The sequence below is a fragment of the Elaeis guineensis genome, chromosome 9 (genome assembly GCF_000442705.2).
Source record: "Elaeis guineensis isolate ETL-2024a chromosome 9, EG11, whole genome shotgun sequence".
NCBI lineage: Eukaryota > Viridiplantae > Streptophyta > Magnoliopsida > Arecales > Arecaceae > Elaeis > Elaeis guineensis.
This window is the reverse complement of record NC_026001.2, coordinates 2,919,817-2,942,657: the sequence shown is the minus strand read 5'-3', so window position 1 is coordinate 2,942,657 and position 22,841 is coordinate 2,919,817. Positions and strand designations below refer to the sequence as shown.

The 22,841-nt window shown below is 36.6% G+C and overlaps 2 protein-coding genes across 3 annotated transcripts; both read left to right on the top strand.

The window, feature by feature from the left end:
• The first annotated feature begins 483 nt into the window (after window positions 1-483).
• On the top strand, window positions 484-16,462 carry LOC105052097 (uncharacterized). Its single transcript, XM_010932801.3, has 14 exons — window positions 484-867; window positions 3,579-3,736; window positions 5,710-5,813; window positions 8,189-8,255; window positions 9,466-9,558; window positions 9,644-9,808; window positions 9,932-10,072; window positions 10,200-10,277; window positions 11,256-11,368; window positions 11,629-11,689; window positions 14,000-14,167; window positions 15,005-15,106; window positions 15,772-15,861; window positions 15,953-16,462. The coding sequence occupies exons 1-14, from the start codon at window positions 576-578 to the stop codon at window positions 16,013-16,015; spliced, it is 1,695 nt and encodes a 564-aa protein (XP_010931103.1). The 5' UTR covers window positions 484-575; the 3' UTR covers window positions 16,016-16,462.
• A 1,373-nt stretch (window positions 16,463-17,835) lies between these two features.
• Window positions 17,836-21,993, top strand: LOC105052099 (geranylgeranyl transferase type-2 subunit beta 1). 2 transcript variants are annotated; one of them, XM_010932803.4, is made up of 9 exons: window positions 17,836-18,099; window positions 18,211-18,364; window positions 18,450-18,566; window positions 20,408-20,474; window positions 20,582-20,730; window positions 21,044-21,177; window positions 21,277-21,375; window positions 21,467-21,542; window positions 21,702-21,993. In XM_010932803.4, the coding sequence occupies exons 1-9, from the start codon at window positions 18,046-18,048 to the stop codon at window positions 21,794-21,796; spliced, it is 945 nt and encodes a 314-aa protein (XP_010931105.1). In that variant the 5' UTR covers window positions 17,836-18,045; the 3' UTR covers window positions 21,797-21,993. The 2 variants fall into 2 exon arrangements, with proteins under 2 accessions (XP_010931105.1, XP_010931106.1); XM_010932804.4 differs by having other exon boundaries at window positions 17,839-18,099; window positions 18,214-18,364.
• The last annotated feature ends 848 nt before the right edge of the window (window positions 21,994-22,841 follow it).

Genomic DNA, 22,841 nt, shown 5'->3' with positions numbered 1-22,841 from the left:
ATGATTTTTAATCTTAATGATTCAGCTGAAAATAGTGTTTTTTATCTTTACATAAACAAGTTCATTCCCATCTGTTCACAAAACAAGAAATATTATACATTTTTATTCCCATAGCATTGTGGATGTAAAATGCTATAATTTAATAGAAGGGGTTAATATATAAAATTATCAATGCTAAGTTTGAACTAATGTCGATAAACAATTTGCCAAAATTACTTAAATCTTGGCAATAGAATAATTTATACAACCAGTCACACAACAGGTATCATGCCATACTTTCGTTCTATTACGGGTTATACAGCAAAACACCAAAATCGGCAGAATTTACCGAGTAACTTCAAATCAGTACGAACTATTTCAGTGTTTCACATGCAGCTCCCATAAAACACAAATATTACACAGAAGCGTTCGGTACTCGTCTAAAAGTGAATCTAGCGACGTCCATCCCCATTTTCACATCATCCGCGGAGCAGTGTACCGCTTCTCCGTCGAAACCTAGAAAGCTGCATTCGGACAGCTTCTGGATTCTTGGAAGCGCTCGTTCTCTGTCTCTCTGAAGCCTCGTCCGTACGTCAATGGCGGGAAGGAGGAGAGGCCGATGCGGTGGCGGGGTGGAGGTGCTGGAGTCGATCTACTCGGTTGTCGCCCTCGTCCTCATCCTCGTCGCATGTGTCGAGCTCGGTGACGCCGCCACCGCCGTCGACGTCTACCGCCTGATCCAGTACGATCTAGCCGGCGTGCCTTACGGATCTCGCTTCGGCGGCCTCAACCATCACGCCGGCGCTTTCCCCTTTGCTCCCGGCGCCGATTTCTCCCGCACCGTCGTCATGATGCCTGTCCGGGAGCTGAATTTCACCTTCCTTCGGGGTAATTCGCCATTCGTCTCCCTCCCTGGCCCCCACTCGTAATTATACAGAGCAGAACGGGACACTTGCCGCTCTGATCTGTGCTTGGAGATTTAAATGATCGTTTTCTTTCTTTCTTTCTTTCTTTCTTTCTTTCTTTCGGTTCTCGTTTCTTGCGTTTCGTTCAAGTAATAACTCCTGGTTAGTGTCGCTGTTAAATTAGATACCTCGGGTAACATAGTAAATTGCAATCTTTCTTTCATTATTACTAGGCGTTTTTTCGAAGTATTTCTTGGTTAATGTGGTTGTCAGGGGAAAAAAGCAAAAAAAAAAAAAAATCTTGGTTGGTATAATAGTAGTCTTCTGCATTTTTTTTCCTTTCTTTTTTGGATATCTTTCATTTGGGTATAAATGACCATTCTCTGATGTTGTTTCAAGAACGGAACCTGTTCATTTGGATGGTTTTTATTTTATCGTTGAGCATCAAAAAATCTACTTTGTCCTGTGGTTTAGAATGTAATTTGCTTGGTTCCCTGTAATTGTTGGGTCCTGGATAGCGGCAGGCTTCCCAGATTATGATTTTGATTCGGTTCAGATTGGACTTAAAAACAAACTAATCACGAGTGAGAATCTCTCTATGAAGTTGATATTGGTTCTGTGAAAGCCCCTGCCAGAGGTTGTGTTCTAAGTACTTGCCGATCCTTTTCTTGATGGGGCTCACTGATTCTTTCATTTAGTTAACTTTCTCCGTACTATCAGGGCATATTTGCTTTTTTTTTTTTTTGGTGTTTTTTTTGGGGTGGGAAGGGGGGGTTTGGACTTTGGAATAGGAATGTGAATGAGTGATTCGCATTCCAGCCATTTGATTGGGGGGACTCCCATTTCTATTCCGATTCTGAGAGGAATGGAAATGGTCCAATGCTCCCAAACCCAATTATGGTCCAATACTCCCAAACCCAACTCCTATGTTTTTCTAGTATTCAAACTCCATTCTGATTCTGATTTCGATCACAAACCAAACATGTTGGGGGATATAGCCATTCCAATTCTCATTCGAATCCATTTCGATTCCGATTCTAATTCCAGCCATGAACCAAATGCCCCTCAATGTTGGTTAAAATTACTAACAAATGAAAAAAGAAAATAAACATGATTTGACAGTTCAAATTTTTATTTCATAGAATCCAATTAAACTTCAGACATGAGTGGTCCTATAGATGAACATTTTGTAGTTCTCTTTATGGGTGCACGAAAGCAGGTACTCAACCGACATTATTAGGATATCATATTGATCATACTATGCATGCTCCGATTATAGAATATTCAGAAAAAAAAGTTAAAGGTCTTGTTTGGCATTGCTTTTGGAGGTTGAGAAGCTTTTTTGGATAATTTTAAGATATTTGGTAAAAATTTTGAAATAACTTTTTGGCTCTTTCAAACAACCTACTCGAGAAAGATCTAGTAGGGAACTTTTGCACAAAAACTCTACTTGGGATGCCCTAGGAAGTTGTTTTCTATATGAGAGACCCAAGTTCAATTCTCGACCATGATTTTTTTTGGAAATTAATTTAGAAATATAATGTACTAGCAAAATATAATATATAATATTATTATAAACCCGTATTATATCATATGATCAAATAATTATATTATATTATATTAAGAAATCATATTTTAATATAATGTTATTATATATATAGTAATAATACTCTAAAAATACTTTTATATTTTATGATAAATTTAAAATTTATTTTTAGATATTATTTAGCTTAAATATCAATATAAATAATTCATAAATTAAGAATTATAACAATAGTTTTTAAAGTACAAATAGTTAGATAATTGAAAGTACTATGCAACATTCTTTACTATCACTTCATGATACTAAAATATAGTTACAAAACTCTAATAGCAAATAGATGTTAAAGTTGCATAGCACTTCAGAAATGTAGTTACAGAACAGCAAACAACTTTTTATGAGATCTTTGCTAGCAAAAGCTCTACAAGCAGAAACTCTACTACCTACAACAATGCTATATGGGGTCAAAGTGGTATTTTGTATGTTATTTAGGCATCTCTAGATTTGACATCCTCCCAATGCTGCAAGTGATGGAGTATTACCTTTTGACATTCATTAAAGAATATCAAGACTTCTATGCATGAACTTGGTTTGGGACTACCATCCTTTGACAATAAAGTTAACTTTCACTTTGCTAGATGCATTGAATCTCTTTCCAAATAAATTTATTATGTGACAATACAACCTGCTTTTCTTAAAATACTGGCATGTCACTCTTATAGTCCAGTGAAGGCTCAAGAAGTTCATTGCTCTCCACCCGGCCATTTCACAGTGAGCCATAACAAAATTTATCTTGTATCCATCCACACGTTTGTAGTGGCAGCCTTTGCTTTCAAGTAATACTTGGCCTAAATTCCTAATACATCTCATTTCATCTTTTGTTTGTAACAACTATAATCTGAAAGCATACAACTGGTCTACTTGCAATTATTATTCCACTAGATTTGTGTGCTTTCTTTCTGATTAAATTTATAAAAAAACTTGAGCATTAGGAGGTTGAATTCCTCATACATGGAATTTCACCAGTGATATCACCAACACTGTTTGTGGTGCTAATTTGTTCTGATGCAGAATAGGTGGGATAAGTCTTGCTTTTTATGTTGTTTATCTGCATGTTTATATTGCTAAATTTTGCAACAATTATGTAATTTCAGAGTACATCATCAATAAGCAGCAATTAGGAGGCTTGTTATTTTTGCTTCCTCAAAAGGTTAGCAAAAAGATTGTTGGGGAGATCAAGAGCAAAGATGATGGGCTCATGAGAAAAATATTGGTTGAGTTGGAACAATTGCTCATACATGCCAGCATACCTGTAAGCGACATAACACTTTGTTCAAATCCATTCATGTGCACATAGTCACCACTCAAATATATGATTACCATTTTGGCTTCTATTTTTACGTTTTTGGATCCTTGGCTCAATGCTAGTAGTATAGCAGATCTAAGATCTTTAGTTTATGTTTGTTTCTCAATTCCTTGTTCCTTTTTGAGATTTCTTATCACAAATTTTCCATTTGTTTTAACTACAGTAGGTGCTTAGTGCTTTGATGCAAGTCTTTTGGCAACTTACTCTTTTAGATTTGCTAAATAGTTTTTGACCTGTGAACATAGATATTTTATCGTCTTCATCAAGATCATGTTACTCTATGTTATTAGTTTATCCTTTGGAGGGAAGAGGAAACATTAAAGTCTTCAAATTATGTTAAGTGCCCGTCCCATTGATTTTCTTTGAGATTAACATTATGTTTTCAGTGTCTAATCGTGGATATGTAGGCTTAGATATTTTCATTAAGGGCAACATAATTCTATCAATTGCAAATCTGGGTTACCAAACCTACTCTTCCTATCACAATTATGCATTGAAAAAGTCCGTGGGAAGATTTATGTTCAGTGCTCATTTGGATTTGGGATGTGATTGGAAAATAAGTAGTTTCCCAATTTCGTTAAGGAGTGGTTGTTAGAGCTCTTGGATGGGAATAATGCAGCTATTGTTTTTATATTGAGATTCATATCTTTGGGAGACTTTTTGAATTGTGAGGTAAATTTAACAATTTAAAGTCATTCTCTTTAGTTAAATTTTCTGAATTATGGCATTGGAGATATTGATCCATGCTGGTGATTTTTTTGAGGCTAGAGCTTTTTCTCTATAAGGAAGATAGGAGGTGATGGAGATGGAATAACCAGGTGTGAGATCTTTCAAGACCCTTCATTGGCATTCCTCTATGCTTTCTCAAATTGATCTCCAGAGGATTGTCTGGAAGACTGTAATTCCAAATTTGCTCAGATGTGTGCCTACATTGAAGTCTGGTGCTTCAATGGACCTCTAAATTTCCTTGGCAGTTGCCCTAGCTGCTTGATCTAAAATTGTAAATTATGTAGATGCAGTTGTTTTTGAGAAATGGAAAGAGAAGTTGATGGCACTTCAGAAAATTATTGGAACAAAATTCAGCGCATCACCTATTGAGACCTTATCTTAGGTATAGCAGTGAAGTTGTCATGCATCATATTACCCTTGGAGAAATTATGGCTGTGTGCCGATGCTGCTTGGGCTTTGGAATGATGTTCAGCTTACATGGTAATTCAAAAGGAGGTGGGCTGTTGTCCTTTTTATTCAGTCAAATTTCTTTTCTGAGAAGTGGACTGCAGTTTTTTTTTAAATATATATAATTTCTTTTTCCTAGGTTAGATCAACATTTTTTTTCCTCATTGGAAAGCAACCAGGTGGCCTTATTGTTCTTTTTTGCTACTTATTTGGAGTCATGACACTTGGTGCTTTCACTTATGATTTTGCCATGACTGCTTCAGATTTTTCTGGCATTTGCATGTTACCTTATTTTTGTTCATGAATGCATTCCTTTCAACTTAATTTTGTCGATGATGTGATCGAAGAATTAGATGCAAATATCAAGGGTTTCATGAGTTCCATAACTATTTTTATTCTATGAGCATTAGGGACTTCTAGAAGGGAAGAAAGAAATGCTAGTTCTTATCAAGATTCAGTGTTAAAGGACCTTTTTTTAATGTTAGTTTAATATTGCAGGTTTGTCGTTTTAACTCCATATGATCTGCAACTTGTAGGAGTTCTGTAGATTTAATTTGCTGAGGTTTAATCAAGTTTCAGCTTTTCTAATTTATGGGTTCCACATTATCTGTTGAAGGATGGATTATCGCTTGTCATTAGTGATTTAAAGTAGATTTGGCACAGCCAATAATTTCCGTCCTCTGTTATTTATTTATATTTTATGCTTGTGCTTTCTTGACTGCTATGTTTGTTAATAATTGCAGTATCCAGTTTATTTTGCATTTGAGGATGATAAAATCAATGCTTTATTAGCTGATGTCCGGAGAAGTGATGCTACTGGCCAACCTGCCACAGCAACCACTGGCGGGTAAGTTGATCTGCACACAGTAATTTAAAATAATCAGAACATCTATGCAACTCTCAGAAATTGCGTCGTACACTTCCGCTTGAAGTATGGTTAGCCAAGATATATATGTTCTTCAATTCCAAAATGTAAACTGATTTAGAGTTGGCAGCTTTTTAGCCAATGTTATTGCTGACATTTAGCCTGTAAAATGATAACTGCTTCATTAAAGACATGACTTATTGCTATATATCCATCTGAAACATGCAATCTACCCGAACACAATGTGTAGAAAAAAAGTCATCTAGCTCTTGTATTCTGCATTATGTGCTGCATGTTGCTGCTGCTTATCATACAATGAAGCCTCAATTTGTAACTATTTAGTTTAGCTAACACGTTTACCTCAGCATGAGGAACTGGTGGTTGCTTTAAATATAACTATGATGCAAATTATCAACAACAAAATTTTGATGTAGAAGCTGTATTTATAAGCACATAATCATCTTCCCTGCAATGTAAGGCATCTCCTTTTGGTGATATTTCTTTTTTGGCCTCTCCACCCTTAACCCGCTTCCCATGATCTCCCCCCCACCCACCACAAAAAAAAAAAAAAAAGAAAAAAAAAAAAGAAAACATAGAGAGAAGCTCTTATTGGTAACCTAAACTTTTTTTTTTCTTCAAGTATGAATACCTCCAGCTCTTTCTTCAAAAGATACAACTCAGTGAATATATTACTGCATAACAATTGTCACATTTAAAAAAAATGAAATATTTTCTTCTTAGTAATCAGAGTCTCCTACATGGTTTTTTAACCCCTGCTTGATTTGACATCTCTAAACTCTAATTGTTACTGCCTTTATGAAGTCATACAAAATTGAACAATGGTGGAATCATTACTTGTATATTAATTGAAGTTCAGTAGCATAAATAGGATTCTTAACTTAATGTATGTGTAACTATTCTTCTCTGTTATGCTCATTATAAGAGAGAAAAACTTCCAGGAAGAAAAAGAAGAATAGAGTACTTGGTATTATGTGCTCTCTTACCCATGCAAGAAAAAATACCAAGAATAACCTCTCTTTTCTCTCCATCTTTCTCACTTTTCTTTTCCTAGATAGAATAGCTTCTTTTTTCTCTCCATCTTACTCACTCTCCTTTTTCTTTCCATTGTATAAATTTCGAGTGGTTTGAACGATCATCTGCATGAAGTGCCAAATGAGATTTGATTCTTTTTTCCCTTTTCATCTTTAACTCCTGTCCCTCTCTTTGTCCTACATCTCCTTCTTATTGATATTTAACTACTAAATTTTGAAGAGTTTGAACGCAAGGCTTTTTTTTTTTTTCATTTTTCTCATTTTCCATTTGCTCTTTCTCTGGAATATTAGTTTTTTTTATGTTTCTTTTGAAATTGCCTAATGGATTCTTCTCTATCATCATCCACTTTTTTCAGAATTTCATAGAATGGGGAAAAAAAATCTAAATTTTATTAAATTACAGACCAGTATGATTTGATGCCTCAAGTGGTTTACTGGTCAGGGCCGCCTAGGAACTTTAAACATTTAGTAAACTAGGATTATAAATTGTAACAAGCGTTGTTATTATTAGGAGGAATTTACGATTTACATTTGTAAATGATAAATTGATTCTGTGCATCATAGATGGCAGAGACAAATGGAAAGGTCTTTGGTTTATGCAGAAGGCTTAGAAACAATTATATGTAGATCCTTCATAAATTGTGATGGAAGTTATAAAAATGTTAAAAATATTTTCTGAACAAAAGATTTGGATCTTGATAAGAAACAATAGTGCAGAAGATTTTGTATACTTGCCGGTAGATAGATGGGATATGGCTTTTTGATTATTAAGGCATGGCATTTTGATTATACTTATCTTTTACAATCAGTTTCAAAAATTGATTTGAAACTTTTTGGTATGACAAAGGAGTAGTAGTTTTCTTGCACAGTTGCTCTGGCCATTTGTGTCCGACTAGCAAACATTAAGGAGAAAGAAGGAATTAAGGTGGCCTTAAATGTGAATGGAAGCTTCAGTTTATTTCTTGCAGGAATTTATTTGAAAAAAAGTATTTCAGAAGCATCCGTTACAAGATAAACTCATGACTTTTGTTATGAGAAATACAACTCAGTAACTGGATTCATCTTAAATTGACTGAATTGATCTTATTAATTTTTCTTGTCTTGAGATTAGTTTGAATACAATTAACACTTTCCGGTACTTTAATTCTTATGGAATGCAGATTCATCATTTCTTTCTTTATAAGATGTGTTAGCTATATGTTGTCCTAATGCACTACTAATGGAAAATGATAAATCAGTTTTCCATGCTTAGAGTGGAAGATATTATTGTCCACTAATTCCTTCTTATGTTGTGTGACTTTGCAGCTACAAGTTGGTTGTTTCATCACCAGAGCCTAAAAAGTTATCATCTCCAACAATAACAAACATTCAGGTCTAGTCTCTTCTCTATTCTTGAACTATGAACTGCACAAACAAAATTAAATGCTAGCTTGTTCATTAGACATAACTTATTATGTTTCTAGAAGACCGTACTACCTTTTCAGCACAATCAAAGAGGACAAGTGTGTTAGCTAGCGCTATATGGCAAAGCAAGGTTCATTGTATCAATGAGTACCACCCAATATTGGGCAATACAATACCTTATCGGTATGGAAACAATACCATACTCGGTATGAGGGGCGTACCAAGTATCTGTACACCAAATCGACCCTCATATTGGGAATACCAACACAATGCTAACATGGTACTGGTATTGGGTCTAGTGCCAAGATTGCAAACCTTGCAGCCTAGTGTTTTAGGTACAGAAGAGGAACCACACTCCCTTATCAGCAGAATATAATAGACTTGTGTGTTAGCTACAATGTGTCACCATTGGAGCCTAAAAGGTATCATCTCTAACAATAACGGACATTCAGGTCCAAGCTTTTACAGACAAAACTAAATGCAAACTTGTTAATTCTAGAAATTATTATATTTCTAGAGGAATCACACTCCCTTTTTAGCAAAATCCAATAGGACAACTGGACAAGTGTGTTAGCTACACCATTTCGTGAACTCCTCCAACTTTTGCTTTATAGGAAATTAATTGCATACCCTTAGGAGTTAGGAGGCATCTTTTATTTCAAATCTGTCAAATTTGCTCACAATATTAGTATCTTCTGGAGGAAAAATGACAAAACTAGGTCAGAAAGATCTCTTGGTTGTAAATGCCGGACCATCACCTTCTGTTTTCACTGCACCTGCAATTTGTTTTGTGGACCTCCACTTTGTAATATTTCCTTCCAGAGAATCTCAAGGTTTTGTGCCGGTTTGTGAGGATGTTCTTTTCCTCCATTTTGTCTTTATATCACATTCTTACCAGAAGATATGGGAACAGATTTAACAAGCCAAGTGTTTGTAGCCATGGTCACTGTAGGCCAAAATCTCTTGCCCCACGGGGATGTATATTTATCTGCTGCATTGTATCATTTAAAGTCCCTTGATATTGCTACCATCAATTCAAAATGTTGGGTTTTAGCTATGATGGAACCACTAATTTTTTCCTCTATCCAGTCTACTCATAGACCTGTGTTTTGCATGCTTTCTTTGACATTCAGACATCATTCCTACTTAATATATAGTTAACTTGGATTATATGCCAGGGATGGTTGCCAGGGCTGAAAGGAGATGGAGATACCAATCAACTGCCAACAATTGCTGTAGTTGCACCATATGATACTTTTGGTGCTGCGCCGGTATGGGTTATAAATTATTTGTCCAGTATTTCTTACATCTTTTTGTTTAATACTTTAGGATTTAAATTCTTCTTATTATGTCAAGGCACTCTCTGTGGGAAGTGATGGTAATGGGAGTGGAGTTGTGGCTCTTTTAGAGATAGCAAGACTTTTCTCACGTCTTTATTCAAATCCAAAGACCCGAGGAAGATATAACCTTCTTTTTGGGTTAACATCCGGCGGACCTTATAACTATAATGGAACTCTTAAGGTAACTTTGGCTCTTCCTTCCATCAGCAACCATAGAAGTCACTATATTTATTTCTTTCATCTAATTGATTGACCCTTGATAGCCTTTATTCATGTTCGCATATTATAATTGTATTTGTATCAGTGGCTAAGGAGTTTTGATCAACGGTTACGAGAGAGCATTGACTATGCCATATGCTTGAATAGTATTGGTTCTTGGAACAATGAGTTATGGATTCATGTGTCCAAGCCTCCAGAAAATGCCTACATAAAACAAGTTCATGAAGTAAGTCAAGTGCTAGAATGATAAAATTAATTTGATATGTTAGTGAAAATTATGGAAGCTGCACCTCTTTCACATTTAAGAACACATACATTTTTCTTTTAAATATGATGAATTATTTTGATGGCAGAGTTTGTCAGATGTTGCAAAAGAGCAAGGAGTTACCATTGGTATAAAGCACAAGAAGATAAATATCTCAGACCCAAGAGTGAGTGGATTTTACTCCTATGCATGCTAGATGACTACAGCAATCTGTTAATTTGCATAAATCCAACCAAAGAGATTGTCCAAGATCTGATTTCTGTATTGGCATTGCAAGGAGTATTATACATAAGTTGATGAATTCTTATAGAATTGTCAAAAACCATAAGCTTTTGTCTTCAATTAGTTTTGTAGTATGGGGTGTGGTTTTATTAATGGAAGGGTGAAATTTACGGCAGTGTATCCTAGTAGAACAAGTTTTCCTTAGCTTTGTCTTTTTGTCATCTCTTATCATATGTCTTCTTGTTGGGGAAGTGAGTTAAGTTTCTCAGCAAATTAATCTTATTGCTTAAAAATTCATGAATTTGGGGGGGAAAAAAAAAACTTAGGAAAGTTTTTAGATGGACTTGATTTGCAAATGCCCAAATTATGGACTAGTGGCTGATCGCGAAAGTGCTTATGTTCAGAAGAAAAGCACTAATTTTTATTGTCACAGCAACACAATCTGCAGCTGTGCTGATATAAGCTGATCAACTGGTCTACCTGATTTGATGGTTAAAATTGTTATTCTTTACCTGCCTTGTGACCTTGTCACCTCTTTCTGACGTTCATATGCCATGGTTCCATCCGTTTTTAGAATAATCTTCTTGGAGTTAGTCAAGGTGTAAATTTTGTCAACTCTTGTACAGCACATTTTAAGTTTGAATGGTTAGAATATTTCAGCCAAACACCTTCATCCATGAGTCACTTACAATGCCCTACTAAATGCGCCTACTGTCTGAGTTTCTTTGAAAATATCTGGTGTTTATTGCTTGTTGCAGCCAACTGAGCATATTACATGTTAAAATAACCGAACTGAACATTTCTGTGTGAACTTCCTTTTGTTTTCTACGGAAGAAATTTACTTTATTTTGTTGTAATTGCCGCACTTGCATGATAGAAGCAGACCTTAACTCTTTAATGGACAAATATATGGCCTACTTAGGTTGCCTGGGAGCATGAGCAATTTTCAAGGTTAAGAATAACTGCTGTCACACTTTCTGAGCTTTCTGCTGCACCTGAATTGCTCAAAAATACAGGAGGACTTTATGACACAAGGTAAGACTGCAAGTTTTCCTTTATTTCACCGGTACTGCTGTGCATACCCCCTAGTGTGCCCCGAATGAGCTCCAAACTGGGTTCCTGTGTGTGTCATATATGTGGGTTGGCAGTACATGAAGGGCTTTATTGCTCATTTTACCCCGGCAGCTCATAGAAAACCAAGTTGGGGTATGCTAAAGGGCACACAAGCATTTTCATTACTTCATCTTGAGTCTCTCCTAAATGATTCCTTGTTAAGCTTTTGAGTTTTGCTTTAGGGATTCAGTGGATGAAGCTGCAGTCTACAGAAGCATCAGATTAATTGCAGAGAGTCTTGCGGTATGATCAGCTACTTTTTCTTTGTCATTCCACAAGCTTTCAAGTTGTTAATATCAGTAATGTTATTTTTTTCCTTGTCCCATTTTTATGAACTGGAAGCGACACATTTACACACCAATGTTCAATGTTTATAGCAGCATAATTGACTAGAACTACATTATACTATTTTGTGGCATAGATTTGATCACAGCAGGAATTGTGGAAGTTTATAGTTGGAGAACATATCCATGTTCATCTGGTGTTTTAAATAGTTTAGATTATTGAAGTAGTTAAGTGAAAGTGGTGGATTATCTGTTCCTGTTGGATATGATCTTCATTAGCTTCTCAGTATAATGGTTATACAAGAAATTCTTTTTAGATTTATTTTTATGGAACAAGGTGCAGAGTCATAAAACAGTACGACTACACAGAAGGATGCAGTTCTTCATCAATGAGCTGAAAAAGTTTGAAAATTGAATGGAAAAAACATGTCATCATCATTTCTATAATCTCTATTTCAAGACTGAACCGACCAAATCTGTCTTCCACTTTGTTATAGATTTACACAGCAAAACTATATGGTAAACCATAAAACAATGTCTATAATCAAATGACAAAAACATTTCTAATGTGCATGATAACTCATTATGCTAATGGTAATTTTTTTACAAACTCTTCAAATAGAAAACTTGCCCGATGTGGTTCGTTTTGAAATAAAGACCGTTTCTTGGTGCCTTTCTTGGTTTCATATACTGTTTCCTTTTCACCAAGAAAAAGCAGAGCAGATCGGGACACTATCATCAGTACCACTAAATGAACGCCTAAGCATTAAAACTTAAATTTAACTTGAAATACCTCAGAGCTAGTTGCAAGACATGCTTTAAGTTGGTTTTGTAACAAGAAGATGTGATAACATTTTACCAATTATTGTTTCCATCATGAATGAAGATCTAAGCTTCCTAGAGGAGAGAGAATAAGCAAAAGAGAGCTGTCTCTTGACTTCTCAGTGATTCTCTCAAATTGATAAGCACTTGTTTTAAGAAAGATGTTGATTTCTTTGTTTCCCAATCTCTGAGGGGATAACTCAAGAATTTGGCTCCAGAACTCCTTGTCTGCTGTCGCATATCAGGGTAATGGTAATGTATTATTTTTTAGGAGTAATATGTTGCTAATATTGGAGACCTTGCAGTGTGATATTATACTGTCGGTTCCTAGGATTACTAGGACACAATCATATTCATGAGGCTCGAACTAGAGCTTAAATAATCCAAGTCATATCATAAATTTTCCTCACCAATACCAAATACCCTGTGTTGTTCAGAATTTGTTAACCTACTATAAAATTCTAGATCTACAAGGTTGGATGAAACAGCTTTAAAGACATCTGCAAATAATGTAAGGTGGTAGCATATTTTTTGTTTTTGGCCACTTGCTAATAACTGCACTTTGTGGTTTTTTCCACATGGATTCTATGCCTTGTTGGTCAAGATTCTCTTTTAGATGTTTGGTTGATAACAGTCTCTGTTCTGCTAAGTGCCCAGAAGCCATAAACATTTTGTTCTCATTTATGAAGTTGCTATTTCTTTTTGTTTATCATATAATAATTTTTCAAGAATATTCTCCTGTTTTGTCACTCTAAAATTATTTCAGACATGTGCTAAGCAACATAATGATGGATGTCAAGCTGTTGCTCGCATCAATGTATTATTCCTGGATGCATGTGTTGTCCATTGTTTTCTGAACCAGTAATTTGTTACTTTAATTCTATGGAATATGCAGTTTAGGTTTGTGTTGTATAACTATATCAGATAATATTGCTGACTGGAATATCGGCAGAAGTGCCAGAGGAGGATAACTATTTAATCAGGGAATTATGTTGATCAAACCCACCCAGGCTATCAGCAGATGTATCACGGATTTTGATTGTAATACATCATTATCTGTTACATCTTTTTGTATCATGAGGATGATGGAGAACAATAGTGATTTTATTCATGTCTGGCAAGTGCATTTACTAGATTAAGAAAAGGAAAAGCCACCATATGGATCTACATGTGTCCATATATGTATTAACCTATGTGCTAGTTGTGCTTATTTTTAGGTTTTAAATGCTTGATGATGAATTTACTTCACAGGTTAAGGTTCACTTTTTTTTGCATCCACGAAGATGTCTAAATTTGAAATGCTTAAAATGGATATAAGTACATGAAAATAGATCGGCAAATTTGTCATAAATGTTTTTTTGTGCTTGCTCATCTACTGTAGCTATGAACTCTAGTCTTCTATTATGGCTTTTAGTTGTCAACTTAAATTTCTTTCCCCTTTATGCAGAGGCATATTTATGGATACCAAGGCAGGAACATTCAGATATTCGCAGATAATAGTAGTTTGGCTGTAAATCCTTCTTATGTTAAGTCATGGTTGGATCTTTTGTCACGGACACCTCGAGTGGGACCCTTTCTTTCGAAGACTGACCCAATTATCTCTGCATTGAAAAAGGTTTTACAGATGTATAATTTTTAATTTCTGTTGTATTGTGATTTAATTTTTATTAATAATCTATACAGCTTGAATTAGGATATCAAGGTGAATGCCTTGCTCTACTATTTTATCTTTTTGTTTAATATTTTTAGGCTTGATAGAAAAAAGTGAATATCAAACTTATCAGTCCTAAAGTTCCGTGAGCTTGTACATTAGCCTTTGTAGGCACAAACTTTGCATGCTCATTCCTGTCAATGCCTCTAGTTGGCACTTGGCAGTATTCGCAGTCTATGCTCATTTTTAAAAGGGGAAAAAAATAATCAACCCAGAGCATTTCTTGCTAGTGGCTTGAAGACAATCAGATTAAAAGTCTATAAAGTTTGCATATTCCTACATCTCTAGATCACAGAAACATTCTTTATTGGGTGGAACTATATACATCTCATACAGTTGACTGAGAATAGTTGGCCATAGATTTTGTCTATTGCATCTTAATTTCCTCCAAACATATTGATCAGAGTAGGAATATCCTTCCTTGTGAAAGCTAAAGGTAACTTACTGTACCAATGGTGGATGCATATAAACACCAAACCTGTCACTCATCCTCCTTGGAGCATCATGATTTTACATAATTACCTTAATCACATAAGTGCTGCAATATGGTTCTGTGTGTGTGCATGCGATATACAAGAACTATGTAAAATATTAATTATAACCATATTCCATACATTCAAAATGCTTCTGCTATGTTATTCTTCTTTAATAAAAGATTTAACATTTATTTTTGTTTTCTTTTCGAAGTGCCCTATTCTTCTCCCATGTAATCTGAAAAGCTGATTTTATTATTTATGGCAGGAATTATCTGATCACACGGTTGAGGTGCATCTGCAACATGAGATGATTGATGGGATGTTCAGTTTTTATGATTCTACAAGGGCAACACTTTACATATATCAGGTGCTTAAAGCATATCCATGTTGTCACTCTGTTTTCTTGCCTATGTGGGTAGAAAGCGTGCTTTATTCACACACGCACATGTATAGGAGTCACTGCACTGTGTACCATATCTCTGTTTTGTGGAATGTGGCCTTAAATGCAGGTGGGCCTCACATGCTGAGCAGGAAATACTGTTTATAGTCTATGAATTTTGCCCACATGCATCTCTAAGTTCAGCACACACATGTTGTCAATCTCATGAAGAAAAGCTCTTGGTGGCCGCTTATAAATTATGCCAAGCATGTTGTTCAGCTCTTGATAACTCAAAAAATTGACACAAACTGGACCTCTATTTCAGTTTTTACCCTTCATCTGATTATACAAAGTAGAACAGTGTCTTAGTTTCAAAAGAAATAAATTATGCTTTTGTGAGAGATGTCCCATACGTTGGTCATCAGTGAACTGTTGTAAGCTGTTTACTTTTGAACTTGCTAATCTATAGCTAAACTTTAGTTAGCTTAAAATTTTGTTAGAACAAACTTTGAGAACACTAATGGCCGGACAAGAACCATTCCAGCAAAAGTGTTTCTATCATCCATCATCATTGATCCACAAACTACTACATAACAATTTGTGTTTGCTCAATGGGGAACCTCATCATGAGAAATTGATTTATGAAATTGCAGGTTGCAAGTGTTGCTTTTGATCTTCTTTTACTTCTAGTACTGGGATCATATCTAATTCTCCTCTTCAGTTTCCTTGTTATCACCACACGGGTATGTATGCTTGCTTGTCTAACATTGCATTAGATACCATGATGCTTCATTTTGAGAAATCCTATACGGGTAATTGATGGTTTTTCCACAGGGCCTTGATGATCTAATTAATATGTTCCGGCGGCCTCCATCCCGGAAGGTCAAGGCATCATGAGCTTTTGTAGTTAATTTTCCCCCAAGGACAGCAGCAAAGTCTTCGGTTATAGCCAGCTGACAAACATCAAGTGGATGTTTGTGTGTTCACCTTGCCGTCCATTTCTGTGAGGGCTTTTTGTTCTTCATTTTTTGAGGCAAATGTTACAAATCCAAATCCTTTTGATCCCTTGGAGACTGCCCATTGTTTTTTTTTGGCTGGAGACAATTATGTCAGAAATGAGACACGGCTTGTTTGCTCGTAAGAACTAAAGCAGCACCAGATTTCTGGAAGATATTGGAAGACCTTCAATCCCTTGGCCATATTGTGAAAACACTTCAGATAAGGCTTCCTCTGTTGTGTAGAATGAAGGGCCTGTGAATTTTGAGATGCAATTGACGCAGCATAAGATCCATATGGAAGTTGATACAGATGCTTTTTATCTCATGGTAGAGCAATTGCTGCTAATTCAGCCTGTCGGGCAATTTCCATTTTTATCTCTTGATAGGGCAATTGCTACTAATTCAGCCCGTAGGGCTGTTTCCATTCGCAGTATCTTGTGCATTCTACATAGCTTTAATAAATAGATGAAATAAGCGTTGTCAAATATGCTTACATATATATATATATATATATATATATATATATATATATATATAGACACACACTTGCTATCTATGATTGTAGCACAATGGCAATGTCATCAATAGCAAGGTTCCAGGATGTCCTACAATGCATCATTGCGCATAGGGTATGGGCTTTATCCTAGCTTAAAATCTCCGGGAAATAAGAATATCCAGAATTGAAATATGTCTGTCATTCCATTGTAGAACAGAACGAAATGCCCACTCAAAATGGGCTAAAGAGTTTTCAACTTTGCAGTCGAACTAGCAAAGGAGTTGTCTAATAACTTTGCTATTCTAATGGCCTGATCGTATAGCTACCAATTTTGCTCAGCCGAAGTGCGCCTTCAACCTTCTATAGCCTCTATCTTCATCAGCGGAAACGCATCTTTTTTTCCTCTAGGTCTTGCCGTTTGTTGCCCCTATGATCATTTCAAGCCCCATGGTAGATCATTGACCCTCTGAACATAACCAGCCAGCACCATAAAAAATAACCTTCAAGCACCTCAATAACTTCTGTCCGCCCCTATGTCTCTTGCAGCTTCATCCACGGTTGTCTCGACCAAGAGCGTCTGTAAACTGTAGCCAAGAGTGAAAGTTCCTGGGTCTCACCACATTTACCTGCTCTATCGCGGCCATGCAGTCTGCCATCAAAGATCTTTACGATAAAAGACTTTCCCTTAAACCAGCCACAAACCAACTTATCCTCCTATAAGTCTTCTAAACACTTGCCACTAAACTTTAAAAAAATGTTCCATTAGCCTCTCTCTCTCTCTCTTGATGACGTTTCCATTTTCCATTTCCCATTTCCCATTTTCGCGACTGTCCAAATCTTTGAATGAAATTGTATGTATGCATTAAACCATCAGTTCCCATCGGGTTTAGAAACAGAGTCAAATCTAACAAATTTTTATTCCATTCTCTTTAGTTCCTCTAGAGTCGTCGAGCTGGGAAGGAAGATGACGAAGAACTATAGTGTTATGGTTCGCAAGCTTAAGAGACGCGACGGTCCTCTCGAACCCGCCACGGCGGAGCTCTCTCCAACTCCCCTCTCGTCCCCTGTGCTTTGCTCCTCGAGTCTTTATAGCAATTCACGAATCTGGACCGTCCAAGCGTTCCAAGATCGAACGGGTCGGACTGCGTCGAGCTCGGGCCCGGTTCGTCCTCGGCCAGACCCATCTCCATCATTCGGTCTGAAATGAAGGCAGTTATAACCGAGTTTAGTGAAGGTCCAGTCGCGGCCGGGTTTAGATCGACCGGGATTGAAGCGGGATTGGATCGTTTCTTCGCGCGGGGATCCTCTTCCTTCTCCTTCGCTTTCTTCCGGATCTCTGGCTTCGCTCTGCTTCGACCATACTCCACGCTATTTTGATTAGGTTTTCTCTGGATCTATTGCTTTAGGGTTTTGGATCGAGGCTCGGGGCGACGATGGGAGATTTGGAAGCGGAAAAGCATGTGAAGTACATCCTATCCGTGGAAAAGGTTCGCTGCTTTCTCCCTCTTCTTTGTTCTCGAATAAATTTAGTAATCTTCCTAGGAAACTATCGGGGAAAAAGAAGGAAACGAACTTTCTTGAAATATTTGATTCGATAGAAGAAAGATGATTTCGAGTCTCTGGTGTTGGAGCATCTGAGGATGAACGGCGCCTATTGGGGTCTGACCACTCTGGATCTCCTCCATAAGCTCGACGCTGTCGATCCGGATGAAGTCGTCTCGTGGATGATGGAATGCTATCACCAGGATTGCGGTAAGTCATTCCCCAACTCGAGAGATTGAATTTTCTAGGTCAAACATGTTGTATTCTTTTGGTAATTGTAAGTGGGTGATCGCAGGAGGGTTTGGTGGGAATATCGGTCACGATCCGCACCTTCTTTATACACTCAGTGCCGTGCAGATTTTGGCCCTTTTTGACAGGCTTGATGTTCTTGATATCGAAAAGGTCTCGGATTGTATCCTTTTTGGTTGGAAAGATATATTATGAAGTTTAAATTTGTTTTGATGGTCAATAGAAGGCTCTTGATATAATTTTTCAGTTGGGTAATTCTAATGAATGGTAGACTGCTTGCAACATTAGACTCACATATTGTTGATGAACTCTTTACTATCAACTTAGGCTTCCAATCTTTATGGTATATGCGAGCTTTCCTTTTGATTAAGAGGGGTGGCTTCAAAATCATTTTATCTTGCATTTTCATGCTATTCTTGATTAGTTAACTCAACATTGAAAAAATTCTAGCTAGAAATCTGGGTTGGTCTCCGAAGTGAAAACTTGATCAAAACTATGTGGTTTCACTGTTTGGTAATCGGTAGGTTTCTTTTAGCCCTTAAACTCTGACTAACTTCATTTTTTTGAATTTTCAATTTCATTGAAGTATCATATCTGCTTTTTAGATAAAATCATCTGCTTTCGAAGGAGTAAAGAATGAGATCCTTAGTAGTGTTTTTTTTTTTTTTTTTCAAAAAAGAAAGGGGTTGGTGTGGGAATATGTTTAATATGAAAAGTTCTAGTTTCAGGACCTACTGCACTGTCCACCCTTAGAACTTGTCATCTCTGACATATGTTTATATTGAGGTTTTAGGGTCCTTTCTCCAGGTTGTTTTGCATTTTGACATGTTATGCTTTAAGATCTATTATCCTCACATGCTTAAGGGTTCCCATGTTGACATGTATGATCCATATTTCCCTATAAAAAGTAATAAGTGCACTACTTGATATCCACTTTGTTCTTCTGATGGCTAGGAATTGTAGCATTAATGGTTTGTAGACCAGAAATTAGAAGCGATCAAAAGTTTGCTGGAAATTAGGGATGCCAATTTTTATGGGTCTAGTTATATTGAACTTTATGAGGCTTGGCTTGAGGAAAGCACTTCAAAAGAAAACTTATAGAAGCTGATTTTAGAAGTAAACATGACAAGTCAAAGCATAAGCTGGAATCCACCAATAGCATATAAACTCAAGTCTCATCTTGATATTGTTTCCCACAAACTCAAGATGAGACAATATGCATAGAGTAATCTGCAGGTGCCAATTGTGCAATTGAACTTTGTGTGCCTCCTTTCTGTTGTTGTTGTGGTTGTTGTTGTTGTCATCTCTTGATGTTTCTATGATCAAGGGTCTGATGTGCAACCATATTCTTCCAAGCTTGATGGCATTGTCGTTAAGATGGAGTGCATGCTAGCAGGAAATAGATGAATCCATTCAATTTTCGGTTGGCTGTAAGAATATAATGATGTTAAGTTGGTTGAAAGAATGTGATGTTTTCCTTCCTATCTTTCAGAGTTTAGATATCTCATCAGAGTATAGAATTGCTCTAAAGTGACATTCATGTTTCAATCTTATGAAGCTGAGAAACCTGGATGTCAGTTTGGATTGTTGATGCAACTAACGGGCTTATGTCCTTTATGCTATAGTAGTCCATTGATCAACCTAAATCAGCATCTCCCTGTATGCCTTTGCAGTGGCATAAACCAAAGGTTCAGACCGTAATTGAGTTCTGCAAATTGTCAACACAAGCACTGTTCTATAATGTTTGCCTAGCAATATTAACAGTGTTTGCTATATTGCTTGTCCTGACACTTCATTTTCTGAAAATAATTTCATCTCTCTGAGGATCAAAACTTGGTATTTTGATCAAACACAGCATTTTTTTTTATTGCTTTCTGGATTTAGGAAATTCTGCAGGAATCTTCTAGCATCCTGAACTAGTATTGCATATAAATTAATGTTTTTATTGGTAATGAATCTAAAAGGCCCTAGTCCATTTCTTGTTTCACTTGATCTATAAGTCAGATGTTGCTGGGCTGCTGAATGAAGATGGATCTTTTTCCGGTGATATATGGGGTGAAACTGACACAAGGTATAATTCTCTATTTACATGCTTTTTCTTAAGCAAAAAAAAAACCTATTTGCTATTTTATTGCATGGCATATACAAGAGTCCTTAGTGCAACAAGTTCCCCTGTAGGTTCTCTTATTGTGCAATTTGCTGTCTCTCGATATTGCATCGTCTAGATAAAATTGATGTGGAAAAGGCTGTGAGTTACATTGTGAGCTGCAAAAATTTGGATGGTGGATTTGGATCTATACCTGGAGGGGAGTCGCATGCTGGGCAGAGTATGTTTTATGATATTATTGAGTCAGTTTGCATTATATTGAATGACAGCTCTTCTCAGGAAAGAAAAAGGAAGACTTGTGTCACAGTTTATGAACTGTGGTGCATGTCACTACTCATATGTCAGTCATTTCTTGGTCATTTATCAAGGCTTATTGAACATTGAAATGATTTAAGATATTCTCAGTTTTCTCTTAGCTGCTAATCATATGTTATTTTTTCTGCTGTCTTAATGGCAATGCTTTTGTTATTTTTCTTGTTTTTCCCTTCACGACTGAGGTTGATTGAACATACAATAAACAACCATTACTGCAGTCTTCTGTTGTGTGGGAGCCCTTGCGATCACAGGTTCTCTGCACCATGTTGACAAAGATCTTCTTGGCTGGTGGCTGTGTGAGCGGCAATGTAAAGATGGAGGGTTAAATGGCCGCCCTGAGAAGCTTGCTGATGTTAGACTTTTCCTGAACCTTTTATTTTATACTTTTTTAACTTAATTTAGAGGTGTTTTTCCTAATTCCTTGTTATCAATGTCATCAAAATTTTTCCAGGTCTGCTACTCTTGGTGGGTGCTGTCCAGCCTCATAATGATTGATAGGGTGCACTGGATTGACAAGGATAAACTCACTCGGTTCATCCTAAATTGCCAGGTTTGAATTCATATTCCACACGCCGTTCATAATGGAACCATTTGATTTCTTGTATTTGTCATTGAAGTGTGTCATTATTATCATAATGCAGGACAGGGAGAATGGAGGAATTTCAGATAGGCCAGATAATGCTGTTGATGTTTTTCATACCTACTTTGGAGTAGCAGGTGCTAACCAGCTTCTCCATTTGTGTTCCTCCTTCCGTGTTTTAATGTTCATCATCTCCCTTGAATTAGAACTTTTTCTCAAAGTGCATTGCAATATATTCTGTTCTAGCGTCAGAGGCTTGTGGATACTTCTGAAGCCTTCTTTTGTTTGATAAACAGGACTGTCCCTGATGGAATATCCAGGATTAAAGTCAATAGATCCTGCTTATGCCTTACCTGTTGATGTTGTGAATCGAATCTTCTTTGGAAAATAGAGAGCTCCTTCACTACCGGCAAGCCAAATCCTTTTTAGTGATTGACGGAAGCCATGTGATGGAAAAGAATTAAAATCACTGTCATGGTACAATGGGTTCTGTGCTCAAACAGATTCGACCAAAGTGATTGTTCTAAATTTGATGAGGAGTTCACTGTACCATTTCTCTAATACAGGTTTGAAGTCTTATAACCGTTAGCCCTGTTCTGATACCAATCCGTCTTGTTTGTTTGCAGGGAATAATAATTTTACGGTTAGTGGGGGTGGATTTAATATAACACATGCAATATTTTTGTTTAACACATGCAATATTTTTGCTTTGCGAGTGGAGGAAAACTAGATCACCAACGTTCTTCCAATTATCACCATGCCAATTCACTTCTTCCAATTTCAGAAACACCTAATGGTGGTGCCTACGGCTACACTACCATTCTAATGCTAACCTTCGTTTGAAGGAGTGATCTTTATCTTGATTGCATTTCTCCGATTGCTGGCAAGTGAATTGCATCCATCCATATCGAGGCATCTGGATGCATGCCATCCCAATGTCTCACAAGGCTCAGCAATTTTCACTAGCTTTTTTTTTTTTTTTTGGCTCATTTGTATCGGAACATCAACCCTGTATTGCGCCCATACTGAGAATTGTACCTTACCCGCCGGTAAAATCCTTATACATTCATACTATTCTAATCAGCCTCTATGACTTAAATGGAGCTCTTATTAAACAATGGAAAATAAATTTGCAAGTCTGACTGGATGCTTCATGCTTCAAATGCACTTCAAAAGGACCCAGATAATTTCCACCAGAAAAAAAAAAAAAAGAAAAAAAAAGGGCCCCGCTGATATAATTCAGCAGGAAAGCTTCATCTTTACTGTGGTTCACAGCTCCTTTTGCAGGAAAATGATATTTATTGCAAATTTACACAAAGTGCAATGGTTGTTAGCGACAGCCATGTCCGAAATGTAGTTAATCCTGCTTGTCACTTGATAGGGCTGGACAACTCCCAGACTTATGCAAAGAGCAGTTCATATTAATGAGCTAATAT

Bases quoted from the DNA above. Each gene is read 5' to 3' on its own strand.
- LOC105052097 (XM_010932801.3), top strand. From the start codon at position 576: ATGGCGGGAAGGAGGAGAGGCCGATGCGGTGGCGGGGTGGAGGTGCTG. The intron at 868-3,578 runs GTAATTCGCCAT...ATGTAATTTCAG, and splicing joins GAATTTCACCTTCCTTCGGG to AGTACATCATCAATAAGCAG. The intron at 9,809-9,931 runs GTAACTTTGGCT...TATTTGTATCAG, and splicing joins ACTATAATGGAACTCTTAAG to TGGCTAAGGAGTTTTGATCA.
- LOC105052099 (XM_010932803.4), top strand. From the start codon at position 18,046: ATGGGAGATTTGGAAGCGGAAAAGCATGTGAAGTACATCCTATCCGTG. The intron at 18,567-20,407 runs GTATCCTTTTTG...TCTATAAGTCAG, and splicing joins TATCGAAAAGGTCTCGGATT to ATGTTGCTGGGCTGCTGAAT. The intron at 20,731-21,043 runs GTATGTTTTATG...CCATTACTGCAG, and splicing joins GGAGTCGCATGCTGGGCAGA to TCTTCTGTTGTGTGGGAGCC.